General features: G+C 42.7%; 1 protein-coding gene across 4 annotated transcripts in view; it reads left to right on the forward strand.

Annotated features, from left to right (window-relative positions):
• The first annotated feature begins 7,748 nt into the window (after positions 1-7,748).
• The window catches only part of NTN4 (netrin 4), a 74,351-nt gene continuing 67,225 nt past the window's right edge, over positions 7,749-14,874 (forward strand). For 3 of the 4 annotated variants that reach the window (XM_061639532.1, XM_061639533.1, XM_061639535.1), the window contains exons 1-2: positions 7,749-8,202; positions 13,459-13,988. In XM_061639532.1, the coding sequence (XP_061495516.1) occupies positions 8,064-8,202; positions 13,459-13,988 (669 nt within the window). In that variant the 5' untranslated portion in view covers positions 7,749-8,063. The remainder of the gene's footprint in view (positions 8,203-13,458; positions 13,989-14,874) is intronic. The other variant, XM_061639534.1, reaches the window with a different exon arrangement.

The following is a 14,874-nucleotide window of genomic DNA, read 5'->3' on the forward strand; positions in this document are numbered from 1 at the left end:
ATCCAGGGACTCGAGTAATGCTCCCCAAGCACCAGCTTCTGGAGACGATTCTTGAGGTAGGAGCACAGCCACCGCCAAGCAGTGCCTCCAACTCCTAAGTCCGCAAGACGTCCCAGAAGGATACCATGGTCGATGGTATCAAAAGCCGCTGAGAGATCAAGGAGAACCAACAGAGTTACACTCCCTCTGTCTTTCTCCCGACAGAGGTCATCATACAGGGCGACCAAGGCTGTTTCTGTACCAAACCCCGGCCGAAAGCCCGATTGACATGGATCCAGATAATCAGTTTCATCCAAGAGAGCCTGGAGCTGGTGAGCGACCACACGCTCTAAAACCTTGCCCAGGAACGGAACATTTGCTACCGGTCTATAGTTGTCAAGATTTTCAGGGTCCAAGGAGGTTTTCTTTAGGAGCGGTCTCACCACTGCCTGTTTCAGGCAGGGTGGTACCACTCCCTCTCGTAAAGAGGCATTGATCACCTCCTTGGCCCATCCGGCTGTTCCGTTCCTGCTAGCTTTTATTAGCCATGAGGGGCAAGGATCCAGAGCAGAAGTGGTCGCCCGCACCTGTCCAAGCACCTTGTCCACGTCCTCGAGCTGAACCAACTGAAATTCATCCAATAAAACAGGACAGGACTGTGCTCCGGACACCTCATTAGGCTCAACTGCTACAATATTGGAGTCAAGGTCCCGGCGGATGTTTGCGATCTTATCTTGGAAGTGTCTCGCAAACTCATTACAGCGGGCTATTGATGGTATTATTGCGTTCTGAGGACCAGAGTGTAAAAGTCCCCGAACAACCTTATAAAGTTCCGCTGGGCGGTTAGAAGATGACTGAATGGAGGCAGCAAAGTACTGCTTCTTCGCTGCCCTCACCGCCTTCACATAGAGCTTGGTAGAGATCTTCACAAGTGCAAGACCACAGCCGTCGGGAGTTCGTCTCCATTTGCACTCAAGCCGTCTCCTTTCTTGCTTCATCACTCTTAGCTCCGGGGTAAACCACGGAGCCAATTGAGCTCTGCAGAGGAGAGGGCGCACCGGGGCGATCGTGTCAACTGCCCGGGTCATTTCCGTATTCCACAGATTGACCAGGGTTTCAACAGGAGCGTCAGTTTTATCAGCCGGAAAACTCCCCAGAGCCTTCTGAAAACCTTCAGGATTCATTAGTCTCCGGGGGCGGACCATCTTAATAGGTCCTCCACCCTTGCAGAGGGGAGAAAACATTGTGAGCCTACACCTCAATAGGCAATGATCTGTCCATGACAGAGGAATAGATGTAAAATCCCTCACTCCCAGATCACCATCCCCTGCTCCAGTAGCAAAAATTAAGTCTAGAGTGTGCCCCGAAATATGCGTAGGGCCAGTAACAAATTGAGACAGCCCCATGGCTGTCATGGAGGCCATGAAGTCCTGAGCCGCCCCAGACAAAGCGGTCTCGGCATGAATGTTGAGATCCCCCAATACCATAAATTTGGGGGATCGCAACACCAAACCTGAGACCACCTCCGTCAGCTCAGTTAGGGAGGCTGTTGGGCAGCAGGGTGGACGGTACACCAACAGTATTCCCAGTCTGTCTCGCTGGCCCAACGTAATATGGAGACACTCCAGACCATTAGCTACCTGGATAGGGTGCCTAATGAGAGGGATGGAACTTCTATAGACCACAGCGATTCCCCCTCCCCGACCCTCGGATCTACCCAGATGCTGAACCGAGTACCCAGGTGGGCACAGCTGGGAGAGATTAATGCCTCCCAGATCGCTCACCCATGTCTCAGTAATAAACGCCAGATCGGCCGCCTCATCCACAATTAAATCATGGATGAGGGAAGCTTTATTATTTACCGATCTGGCATTAAGCAGCAGCAACTGGAGATCCGAGAGTTGGCTGATAGAACTACCAGCAATCCTGTGGATGTGGGGAGGACCGGAACACGGTACAGCCACCAATTGTCTGTGCCGAGTTCCCCTCAACCGGCATGTCCTCCTCACAATGCCATACCTCCCATTACCCGTCACTACGCTAACAGGGGCCCCCTCTGGTCCCCCCTCCCAATACCCTATCCTCCCGCCCAGGCACATAATAAAATAAAAATAAAATAAAATAAAATAAAAATACACACACACTCACAACATACAGTCATACAAACATCCACTCATTCCATTCAGGTCTACACAACAACCACAGTCCCATGCTCCATGCGCACCAACGCAGCTCTCAACCGTTCTTCTTCCCGGGAAAAGCGCCACCTGGGGCTGTTCAAGCTAGAGATCACATTTAGCCATGTTTTACATCTTCCCCAAGACACTTGTAAACAGGTTTAGAGGCCAGATTCAACCTTGAACCATGAACATGCACACCAATTTTCATTCTGCTGAGTCTTCACCTGAGATTTCACATTGTTGTTATGTTCTATATCTTGGCTTCCTCTTGTGAAAACAGGTGTGGATTGATGTGATATTTGAACTTAGAATACGTTCTGAACATGTGTAGAAAACTTAAATTCCAATGTTCAATGGAGTTATATTCCAAAGGAATGCCAAATAGGCCAGTTAAATCAGAGGCCTTACTCACTTAAATAGGTCAGAACTGTTTTACCAGGGAAACATAGGGTTCTCCACCCTATTTCCCCCCATAATACTGATTTAGATATTGATGGTATTTCCAAGATAATCGGTAGGCTGGGGGTGATCCTTAAATCCACCCCGTCTGCCTAATCTCCCCTGTAATTCTCTCCAGGTCATGTAAAAAACAATCCCCAAATGTGACCTCTGACATTGGCTATGGGGAAAACAACTTTGGCTATGAGGAAAATGGCTTAGAAGGGATTTGAAGGGGAAAATTGTGGGCAGGGGAAGCCCTCCTCTAATCTACAAATTCTCCCCTACATAAAAAATGTAAATGTACTGCCTTCGAGTCAATTTCGACTTATGCCGACCCTATTAATAGGGTTTTCATGAGGCTGAGAGACAGTGACTGGCCCAAGGTCACCCAGTGAGCTTCATGGCTATGTGGGGATTCAAACCCTGGTCTCCCAGGTCATAGTCCAACACCTTAACCACTATATCACACTGGCTCTCATTTCATTATCACATGTTTTTGGGTTAACATGTAATGCTGTCCTCTCAGTGACAAGCCACAAAAGCCAAATACATCTTGCTTGCTTTCCCCATCTTCTGAATGAGTCTGAATACATGGACTAGAAAAAAAAATCTTCATTGTGGAATGAAAGTTTTATAAAATGTATCATTTAATATAATTTAAATCTTGCCATGCCCATTTTCAACATATACACTACTGCAATGAAAAAGAATATTTTATGAAAAAATATTTTTCAAGCACGCCAAATTTAAGCAATATTAACAAGTGTTGTATGATTTTAGGCATATATCCTTGTCCTCTGTGTGTGTTTAGAGCTGCCTTCATTAGCATGGGACACTTTCTATATTTTGTCACTGTTAAAACAGGTACCAGACCTAATCACTATGATTATAAACCGTTATCATAATCCTGTGCCTATCATTCCTATGAGTGCTATGAAAGTTACCCTCTTGTAAATTTATAATCCGTATTATTATAATCATTTAGCATTTGCTCTAACTGGTTTGATTATATCCATTTAACTAGAAAAACAAGCTAAGATGATAGCTTCTGCATATCCGATTTTCACTGCAAATATTCATAACAAGAGCATTTTTTCTTTACTGCTAGCATTTTCTCTAAACACTCAGGCATGTAAGTATGTGTCTATGTCTAGACAGGAACTTTCTGCCTAGAACTACATATCTAATCTCCACCTTGTTGCTAGCTACTGTTTTTGACAGTCCCAGGTTTGCTGACTATCACATCCCCAAGAAGTCTGGCTCTATCACACAAATTCAGCAAACTGGTACTCCTAATAACGTTCATTTCAACATGTCAAGGAGAATGGCAGTCACTCACAGATACATTTTAGTTTTTATTTAGTGACCCAGTCACACTAGAACAGAAACAAATACAAAAGAAGATAATGGAAGCATAAATGCAAATTGCACAATGTACAAAAGTTGTTGAACTTTGACTTTCATGTTTGTCAATGCAATAAATTATCAAACATAATTGTGATTTTTCATTTTAGCTGTGTATGTATTGTATACATCAGTAGATTTGAAACATGACTATCTGTGGAATAAACTATTATTTGGCCTTCATTGTAGTTCTTTTCCAAAAGATCAGCTAGTCCTTTCATTAAGAAAAGGCCATATATTTTTCCAGCAAAGTACCTGAAGAAAGGAAATATTATGTGATTCACTTTGCAAATAATGGGATGATAAGGGATTAAACACATAAATTTACCAACATGTAGAAGATGCTTTAAATAATTGCTTCTCACAGCAGCTGTCTCTGCATGGCAAACTGTATGGAAGTTCACAGCGTGAATTGAAGATTTCCCCCCACCCTATTGCAAACTTTGGTTGGTAGGTTTTAATTGATGTGTAGAAATTTTTCTGATCCATGTGGTAAATTGTTGGCCATTCATAGCTACCACAGGGAATAATTTAAAGAAGCTACCATGTGTCAATAATTTTGTATGCCATTATCTTCATGCAGCAGCAATTTGATACACACAGAGAGACACAGACACACAGGATGCTTCTGTACATCAGAGTGGCTTATATATTTCTAAAAATGAGATATTATGTAGAGAGAAAAATGAGCTAGGTGATGGGAAAGAGGTAGATTATGGCCTAGCAGAACTTTGGTATTATGAAACTAATATATAGTAGTATTTGTTTGGTGATAGGATGAGTGTCCAAAATAACACATGAGGGCAGTGGCACATGTATTAATTTCATTTCATGCACTCCTGATAGGGGCCCCTGTTACTCTGGATCTCAGCAGGTGAAATAAATATGTATTCTGTCTATTATTATGTGTACTGTACCTTTAAAATCTGTGGTGTAGCATAGTGGCAAATTCAGAAGTGCAGGGGCCCTTCATGTTAGTCAGCCATGCCCCCTCCCCCTTTTTTGGCTGCGGGATTGAGAATTAGATCCTTGTTAATGCCTTCTCTCATAACAGACATCCATAGGAGCCAATAAGCATGAAAGGGGAGAGAGTTAACTACTGAGAAGACTCTTCTCAGTGGCTGATTCACCTCCTTTCACTCTCATTAGCTCCAATCAGCAGAAAAGGTCAAGGAAGCAGTGGCTAAGGCACTCCCCTTTCATGCTGATTGACTCACAGGATGCTGAAGACACTGGGACCCTGCTCCCAAAAAGGAATAGGGTCTAAGACCCCTCAAAACCCTGGAGGACTACACCCCTGGTGTCATATCTAGATTGGGGAATACTAGATTAGAGAAGATTGGCAGGTGGACTGTCTGGAACATGGAGAGCCTTCACTGAGGTGTGGTTATTTTAAGGCGAGTGGAGAGAGGTGAAAGATGACTTATTTTTGTGAGGTGCTTGGGGCAAGAGTGCCTGCAGGGAAGATGGCCGCGGTCCCACTTGATTAGGGGACTGGAAGGTCAATCACCCCCTGGGCAAAGCTTTGGTGGGAAGAGAATGCTGCCTAGTAAAGGGGTGGCGGGTCCTTCTTCCTTTATGAGGGCTCTCTGTGTCAGACTAAGGGCTTATCCAAACGGAGCGGGATAATCCACGGTTTCCATATTTGCTTTGTCATCTGATAGTCCTCACTTTTCCTTTTAGTTCACTCTTCCCAATTAAAAAAACCGCTTTTTTGCACCCGCACACGCAGCGGTAAGACCCCTACATTCTTTTCGCTTTTTCCAAGCTCCGCCTCTAAAATCTCCCCCATCAACCAATTGGTCAGCAAAACAATTACGTATGCTCCTCTCCCCCTTTGCAATGAAGCACAATATGGCTGTAAAGGAGTTCTCGCCTGGGAAGGAAAGGCCGCTGGTTGGTTTCATGCCTGCCTTGTTTGTATTTGCAATATTATGCTTAAATGAATGTATGCTTTTCTACCTTTATTGATATTTAAGGAGATACACACGCTGGCAATTGCACTTATTTCTCCAAAAAAGCAAGAAATGTATCACCCCCCGCCTTCTCCCTTTCCTTCCCAGGGAGAATGAAATTGACAAAGCTTTCTGGAGCAGGCTTGAAACCAACCAGAAGCCCTTTTCTAAGTTTCTATTTGCCATATTACACTTAAACCAATGCATGCTTTTCTGATTTGAAGCAAAAACCCCAGCAAGTACAATGAAATTGACAAAGCTTTCCAGAGGCAGGCTGAAACCAACCACACCCGGCTTGCTGTGCATTGCAGATCTCACCCAGAGCAGCCGCCCAGTTTGCAGGCTGGCAAAAAATAAAATGCATCTGCGCAGTAGTTGCAAACCCCCCCCAACACCCCACCATTGCGATGATTGATTCAATTTTATGAAGCCTCATGTAGCCTCGGTGGCATGGAATGCGTTCTTCCAACTTCGATTGGTAGCCCAGCTACGTCCCTACCTGAGTAAGGAGGATCTTACATCAGTAGTATATGCTCTGGTAACCTCACGTTTGGATTACTGTAATGCGCTCTACGTAGGGCTACCTCTGCAGACGGTTCGGAAGCTACAGCTGGTGCAAAATGCGGCGGCCAGACTGCTAACAAGAACGAAGCGGTCTGACCATATAACACCTGTGTTGGCCCGCTTGCACTGGCTTCCAATAGGCTTCCGGGCCAAATTCAAAGTGTTGGTATTAACCTATAAAGCCTTATACGGCGCGGGACCTCAATATCTGTCGGAACGCCTCTCCCGCTATGAACCGGCTCGTACACTACGGTCTGCTACGAAGGCCCTCCTCTGGGTCCCGACTCATAGGGAGGCCCGGAGGGCAGTGACAAGATCAAGGGCCTTCTCAGTGGTGGCCCCCGAACTGTGGAATAGTCTCCCCGAGGAGGTTCGCCTGGCGCCGACACTATCATCCTTTCGGCGCCAGGTTAAAACCTTTCTCTACTGTGAGGCATTTTAATTTTTTGTTAATGATTGTAATGTTTGTAATTTGATTTTAGCCTTTGCTGTTTTTAGATTGTGAAATTTGATTTTAGACTGATGTTTTTGTATTATATTGTATTTTATTGTATCTATGTTCACCGCCCAGAGAGCTATTGCTAGTCGGGCGGTATATAAGTTTTAAAAATAAATAAATAAATAAATAAAATTTTCCCAGGCTTATTCTCACACATGCGCAAAAGTGCAGATACGTGATTGGCTGGAATGAGGAGAAGGGGCAAGGGGAAACGCCCAAGAACTGCCCATCACCTGTAAAGTCCGTGGTATTGCATCCTAACTCCTGAAGGCACAGTGAATGATTCCCGATTTTAAAGAGCAAATCGCATTTTTGCCGGTATTGCAAGGAGAGGATTTAACCCGCGAAAATGCATAACAGTGCATTTGGACGACCGAAAAATAATGAACACAGATAGTGGGCGTGTCACACATTTTGCAGTCGTCTGGATGAGCCCAAGGCACCTTCGCCTGCCGCGATGTGACGGGGGGGGGGGGGAGTCAATGGTTCTGAGGAATGCTACGAGATAGGGGAGCGGGGAGAGAGCGAGACAGACTGCTGGTTACATCCTCCTCTTCCCTCCAATGTCCAGACAGGCGGTTCATGCTGAGGAAGCCGGGGGTGGCTGTGTGGTTGCTGCCAGATAGCAAGGGAGGTTAAAAGGGGTGTGTGAATGGCGGGCTCTGTTCCCTACCACCGCCGTCTCCCCTTGGGGGGGGGGTGAGGTGCAGAGCAGCCCAGCCCTTCCTTCTGCCGCTGCAGTACTATGACCCGCCGCCGCCGCCACTCCCCTCCTAGGGCTGTCATCGGGGACCAGGAGAGAAGCCGGGAGCGGGGGGAGAGTAGAGTCGGCGCCTTTTCTGAATGCACCTGGCCGGAGCTCCCGGGGGTGGAGGCGGAGCAGGAGGAGGGCAGTGAAAGGGACTTATCGGCAACGGCAAGGAGTGAAAGAGATGCCCCAAATAGGGCTCGCAGCTCGGCTAGGCTCAAAAGGTCCTCGGGTTGGAGCACCGCGGGGGCTTGTGGCGATGAAGCCTCGTCGTTGCCCTTAGCGGCCAGGAGATGCAAGGCATACCGGGCAGCCTTCGACCCTGGACTCCATGCTATTCCTTGCCCACGAGCTCCACCATGGGGAGCCCGTTCTGGCACCTTGTATTCCTAGGCTGCTCTGCCGTGGCTGCAGGTTGGTCTCTCAGAACTGGTATGTTGCGTGTGCATGTGCGTGTGCGTGAGCGCGCATGTGAGTCCTGTTCTTTCGCATTCTCTCTCTCTTTTGGGCTCCCTTTAAGTTATTTGAGGGTCTGCTGGTAATCGAAGAAGATTTGCTTTGCGGACCTGTTCCTGACGACAAAAGTTAACGAGCAGTTAAACCCTGGAGTTGCTTTCAGCCACCTACCAACTCCACCTCGAACAAAGCTGCAGGATTTGGACGCCTGTCAGTAAACCTAAGAAGCGCCTCTTATTGCCTGCAAAAAAAGAGCTCCTAGTCTTAACTGAGATCAGGAACACTTCTCTCCTCACCTCCCCTTTTAAATGCCTCCGAGGTAAATGAGATAACACTGGCTTTTCAAATAGTTGCTGGCTCTTCAGTGACTTCAGAAGAAAGTGTTAAAAGTCAAGTGCAGTGCAAGAGAGACAGAAAGACAAACAAGGTCTTCCCACGAATAATGGGATAATAGTAATTTGTACTATACAAATATACACCTATTTGTACTATACACCTATTTGTACTATACATATATACACCTAAACCCCAAACATTTTCATCACGTGACTCAGAAAACAAAATCTGGGGAAATGGAAATTTAAAAACAGCGAGTATAAGGGTATCATAAAAAATAGATGATGGCCTTTCATTTTTTCCTTTCCACACTAGAAAAAAAATGATAAACTCTGGAGCAATGGGCATTCATCTTACACATTTAACATAAGAGTGAAACGGTACAAGCAATAATCATTATCATCATTAGTATCTATTATGAACTATTTCACATTTTGTTTGGTAGAATCAGCTGCTTAAGGTAAGCACCTAAATTATATGGACTTTTAAAAAAGTTGAACATAGATACTATTTTAAAAACATAGCAGGAGGATTTACTCTTCTCAAAGAGAATGTACTAAAAATAACCTAATTGTTTAAGGAGAAACAGAGGCTAATTCTAGGCTAATTTAGGTAGTATGACTTGTGTCAGAATGTGTATTCCTGTGAACCTGTTCCCTGGTGGTCTTGTGAAGAGCAATTGTCCTGAATTCACAGCATCTATGAACAACTTGTGCATTTGCACCCATATCCAGCCACAAGTTACATGCTGGTGGTTTGCCCATAGAAATTATGTGAATTGTTTCTTAATAGTTTTATGATTGAAACAAAATGAAGAAAGCAACTTTCATGCAGCCACATTCTTTGAAATGTTTTTTCCCCCTATCAGGGCTAGACAGGACAAGGACCGGATAACATACTGCACAGAAGAACTATGCACCACTATCTTTTATTCACATCTTACTCTGAGGGGAAAGCTGAGCACTTACATCTTTCCAAATTGATTGCTACTATTGTTTATGCACAAGAAAACGAGCTCAAAGATCTACAATGAGATAAACACCTGTATTGGACTGACCCTTGCAATTGCCATCCTATGGTGTCTGCATCATTGTCCTTCTGACAAAAGGACATATTCCCTAATGTGAATGGGCCTAAAGCAAGGAGAAGATGAGATATAAAGCAGAAAGATAACATTCATTCACACTCTTATTCCAGGAATAGATGGCTATTGGCCTTAGGATAGCCTAACCTGGTGTACACTGGAATTGCTTTTTTCCATTATTTAAACTTTGTTTTTTTGGCTTAGATCCATTAACCAATAAATATTCTACTTTTAGCTACTATCAATGTAGAGAGGGAGCTTCATCTTCAGTGATGGGACAATGAGTATTCGTAAATTATATTTTTATTTAATAAAACATTACCAGAAGCTAGTGATGAGAAAATGAGCCTATTTCAGAGTGATTAAAAAAAAAACTTTGCAGATCTTTAGACTTGAAATATATATTAAAGTAACATTTACAGTGTGTCCTTCAAAAATTTTTATTTGTAAACTCATTAGCCTTTCAAATGGATGTCATATAGTCAACTTTGTAAAATGGTTAATGGAAAATTAGGGAGGGAAATATATTTTGGCTGAAAAATGCATCAATAGGAAGCATATGATTTAGCTCTGAATGTTTAACAGGTGAGTCCTGCTGTACCTTGTGCATTACTAGGCTCCTGGACTCCTACTGGAAGAAAGGGTGGGATATAAATCTTATAAATAAATAAAATTAATGTAATTAAATAAATAAATAAATAAATACTACAGATTTTTTTTCAATGGCATATATACTACATAGGCTGGAAGGTAGTGTGCAGTTAACCATAAATATTAAGAGAAAGAGAAAGGAAAGGTATCTCTCTGGAAAGAGAAAAATGCCTTCACAATCTTATGGTTGATGGTGTAAAAAAATACTAATTTTCTATTCATTTTGCAAAGTTCTAGTGACTGATAGTACAATGCCAGAAAAATGTCACATAACATAGACTGGAGTTATCAGTATTCTTCACTCAATTTTTCTTACTTGGACTACATTTAAAAAACATATTGTATATTGCTGTATGTTGTCAAATTTCACAGAAAAACAACTGTATTATGTTAGTTTAAAATTGTCACCACATGCAGATTTCTCTTTGACTCCATGGCAGTGAAACCCACCACCAATTAGGAAACTAAACAGAAGATTCTAATGTGACCTGAAATAAATGAGGAATGTTTAGAATTGAAAAATACTATATTTTCCTGATGCTAAAAGAAGACAGTTCAGGATTTGTTGGAAGATTTCAGTATTATAAAAGTAGAGTTGAGTGTCAGAATGATCCTGCAAATTTTCAAACTTTAGTTTGCCACTATAGGAGACAGATAATTGGCTCAACAAGCCAAAGATGATTTTTTTCAGAAAGTGAAATTGTATCCTGGTACACAGTGTGTAGTACCTGTTCAGAGTCACAGAATATTCATGAGTTATATATATATATATCCGGAGAGCTGTGCAGATTAGTTAATGTTTGTACAGCATTTTGAAAAGGGCTGGATGTTAGTATGTGACTTTTACAGTTGTATTTATTTTTGTTAGCAGAAGTGTGCTCTATAAATTCAAGCTGGGATGGGCCCATTTTAATCTTCAGCCTAAAATATTCTGATTCATTACCCTGATCCTAAATGTGTTTACTTAGAAGTAGGTCCCATTTATTTCAAATGAACTTACTGCATACTGCTTAGGACAAGAGTCAAAAGGAGAGACACACAAGGAAGGGGCTAGAGGAGAAAGATCATACAGGAAATAGTTGGTCCGTATGTCATAAGGAAGAGAATTCCAAAGAAAAGGAACAGAGAGAGAAGGGAAGAAGAGAGAAAATAAAAGAAGGAAGCTTAGGTTTGTAGAACAAAAGAAGAACCTGTAAAGGAATATCTGAAGAACCAGTGGGATGAAGCAAATAAGGGAACATATAAAGAAAAGTAGAAAGATAGAACAATAGAATGTAAACATTTGTAAACGAAAAAAATAAGTTGAAAATACATATTGAAGAATAGGAAGACATTGGAGGGAGAATGGGAGTGATATAATCAAAATGAAAAGCAGGATAAAGAAGCTAAGCAGCAGAGTAAAGAACAAGCAGATATGAAGGTGGAAACAGGAAAGGAGGACATTACAATACGCAAGAGAAGACAAATTAAGGAAATAACCATAGTATAGCCTAGAGATTAAGAAGATGAAATGACAGGAATTTGTATAATTCCTCTCCATTCAGGTGGCTGATCTGTCCACCCAAGCAATTGTTTCTGGCTCTCAAAGATCTCGGCCATTTTGACAGCAATAGCAAAAAGATTATTTTAAAAACTAGATAGAGTACTGCAGTAGGTGGAGCCCAGAGGCCTGCTGGTGATAAAAATTGCACCTTTTCTGGTCATGAGATTGATCATTTGATGAGCGAAGACCCCCTCCTCAGTTGATCTGCACAGATCAGCCGGTGTATGTGTATGTGTGCTTGTGAGTGTTCCATGTGTGTCCACTTTTGGCCACACCCACCCTGACAAGTGATTCCAGAGTACTGACCAAGGATAAATGTGGCCTTTGGGCAAAAAAAATTAACCTCTGATCTATAATCTGGACACTTAAGAAGGTTGGATTACCTCACAACCTAGCAACAAAGAAAAAGAGGAATAGCAGGAGGACATGGAAGAAGCTTAATTCAAGGAAGTAAACTTCAGCCAAGAAAAAACAGTTTGAAAAATGAAAAAAAAATGGAGCAGGAAAATATGAATTAAAATTATAGCTAACTTGAAAAGAGTTTAGAAGCCAAATTGAAAGAGAAAGGCTAAATGATAAGTATCTAGAATTGAACCAAGATCAAATGAGAAAAAAGGAGAACCAGAAGAGAAATTGAAAAAGAATCTCCTGAGAGATGAGAATACAACCAAGGCAGCACATTAGCATGAAACTTAGATCACATAAATAAAAAAGGGACTAATACATAGCATCAAAAACAACAGAACTCTAAAGAAGCATAGAAAAAACCCTGAGATTTAACATTTAGTAAATGCCTAATAATGGTTCGCCTTAGGTTTATCCCACCCACTTTTGCCTTGGATCTTATATGTTCTACCAAAACACGCCTTAGACTTTTATTCTGCTGCTACCAGCTCCTTTATAAAATACTATTCTGCCTCTGAGTAGGAGCCCCCTGTGAAGATACTGTTGGGGATGGTGGTGGTCATCCCCTTAGGAATAAGTCCTTCTCTGACCCCCTCCCTCAACAATATGTTTTAAAAACTTTTGCGAATCAAGAGTGTTTGGTGTAGGGTACTGTCTTGTCCCTAGGATATTTACTCACTTGAAGGTGTTCACTCCAAAATGTTCCATACCTGTTCACGTTGCAGTAGGTAACACCTCCTTTGAAGACAAACAGCGGCATAAGTCATGGAGTATTAAGGTCCTAGCACTGGAGAGTTGGGGAAGAGTGGTAGTTAGTTGTATGTGGCGTTCTTCAGTACTTCTTGCAAAGAGCCTATTAAGATTTACACTGAATAGTTTGGTTCAAGGTCCTTAAGAACAGCACATTATATAGCACATTTCAAATGTTTAAAGTGTTTCACATAAAATATCCCAGTAACCCTCAGTGCTGTCATAGGCCAGTATCATTATTCACATAGTACAGATTCAGTGGTGTGTCTCTGTGTTGTGCTGAAGCTCAAAGTATAAAGGCTTGCTTGCCTAAGGTCTTATATTCTTTGTAGGTCAAGTCAAAATTTAGGTGTGCTTGTTTTATGAAAGACTACAAAGTCATAATTTGTTACTATGTAATAGGCACTCTTGGCGGATAATAATTTATGCTTAGTTTTTAATTAGCAACCTTTTTCCTACTTAGGACTAAGCAGTGTTATTGAAGCTGGGTCCCACTGTGACAAGGCGTGCAATCCTCGAATGGGAAACTTAGGATATGGACGTAAGTTGTGGACAGATACAAAGTGTGGGAGCAACTCCACAGAATTTTATTGTTCATACAGTGAGAATGCAGACTTCACATGCAAGAGGCCTAAGTGTGGTAAATGCAATTCTCTGCATGCCCATCTGGCTCACCCTCCCTCTGCCATGGTTGACTCATCCTTCTGGCTGCCATACACGTGGTGGCAATCAGCACAGGGGGTGCACAGGGAGAAGATCCAACTGAATTTGGAAACCGAGTTCTATTTTACTCACTTAATCATGGTGTTCAAGTCACCAAGACCAGCAGCCATGGTCTTGGAGCGATCTCAGGATTTTGGGAAAACATGGAAGCCTTACAAATATTTTTCCACTAACTGCTCAGCAGTCTTTGGGCTGGATGATGATATAACCAAGAAAGCGGCAATTTGCACTTCTAGATACTCCAGTCATTTCCCCTGCACTGGCGGAGAGGTGAGTTAATTAATATATCAAGACCTACAAACAACTAAAGCTGACTCTAGATTTATCTTGGCACCTAACCTTAGTGTTTGTTTTTTTTTACAATATCTGCATTAACATGTCACTCTAAACCAGGGATGGGAAACCTTTAGTCCTCCACATGTAGTTGGACACAATTATTATAATCTGTTATCATTGGCTATGCTGGCTGAGGCTGGTGGGAGCTGGTCCAACAATATTTGGAGGGCCACAGGTTCCTCATCCCTGCACTAATCCATGATTTAGCTTTAGGATTATATGCAGAAGCCGCACTGAGTGTTGGTCTTGTACACTCCTCCCTCTTGTGCAGCTGAGGAGTTTGGAAGCTTTCGCCCCTGCTTTTAGTTATCCACAGCATTCTGTGTCATCCCAGACAGGAACTGTGGTTAACACTAACTATGGTTTATTTCCAAGCCAGTTTCAGAAACCGCAGTTTGAAGTTAGCTTTTTAAAAATTAACTGTTGTTAGTGTTAATAAACGTTTGTTGTACCACACAACAGGACAAACTACAGTTAAGAGAAAGCAAAAACTTTCAGACTCCTCCTGTGTCAGAGGCAAACTGCAACTCACATCATACTAAATCAGGGGTGGGGAACCAGGGGCCGAAGGCAGCCCTCCGGGTCTCTCTGTTCAGCCTGCAAGACTCTCCTCAGGCAACAACTTCCCTCCAGACCACATCCCTTTTCCCAAGGCCCACAATGACCATACTCCATCCCTCCTTGATGGCTTCTGACTGGCTAGAATGTGTCCTAACACTGTGATTTAGCTTCTTGCTTACCTGAATGGAGAGATCTGTATGTAGAAACCTTTGACTTTTGCGTGGCTAGAATGTGGCCTACCATACAAAGGGAGGAGTCA

The sequence above is a fragment of the Rhineura floridana genome, chromosome 8, assembly GCF_030035675.1.
Source record: "Rhineura floridana isolate rRhiFlo1 chromosome 8, rRhiFlo1.hap2, whole genome shotgun sequence".
Taxonomy (NCBI): Eukaryota; Metazoa; Chordata; class Lepidosauria; order Squamata; family Rhineuridae; genus Rhineura; species Rhineura floridana.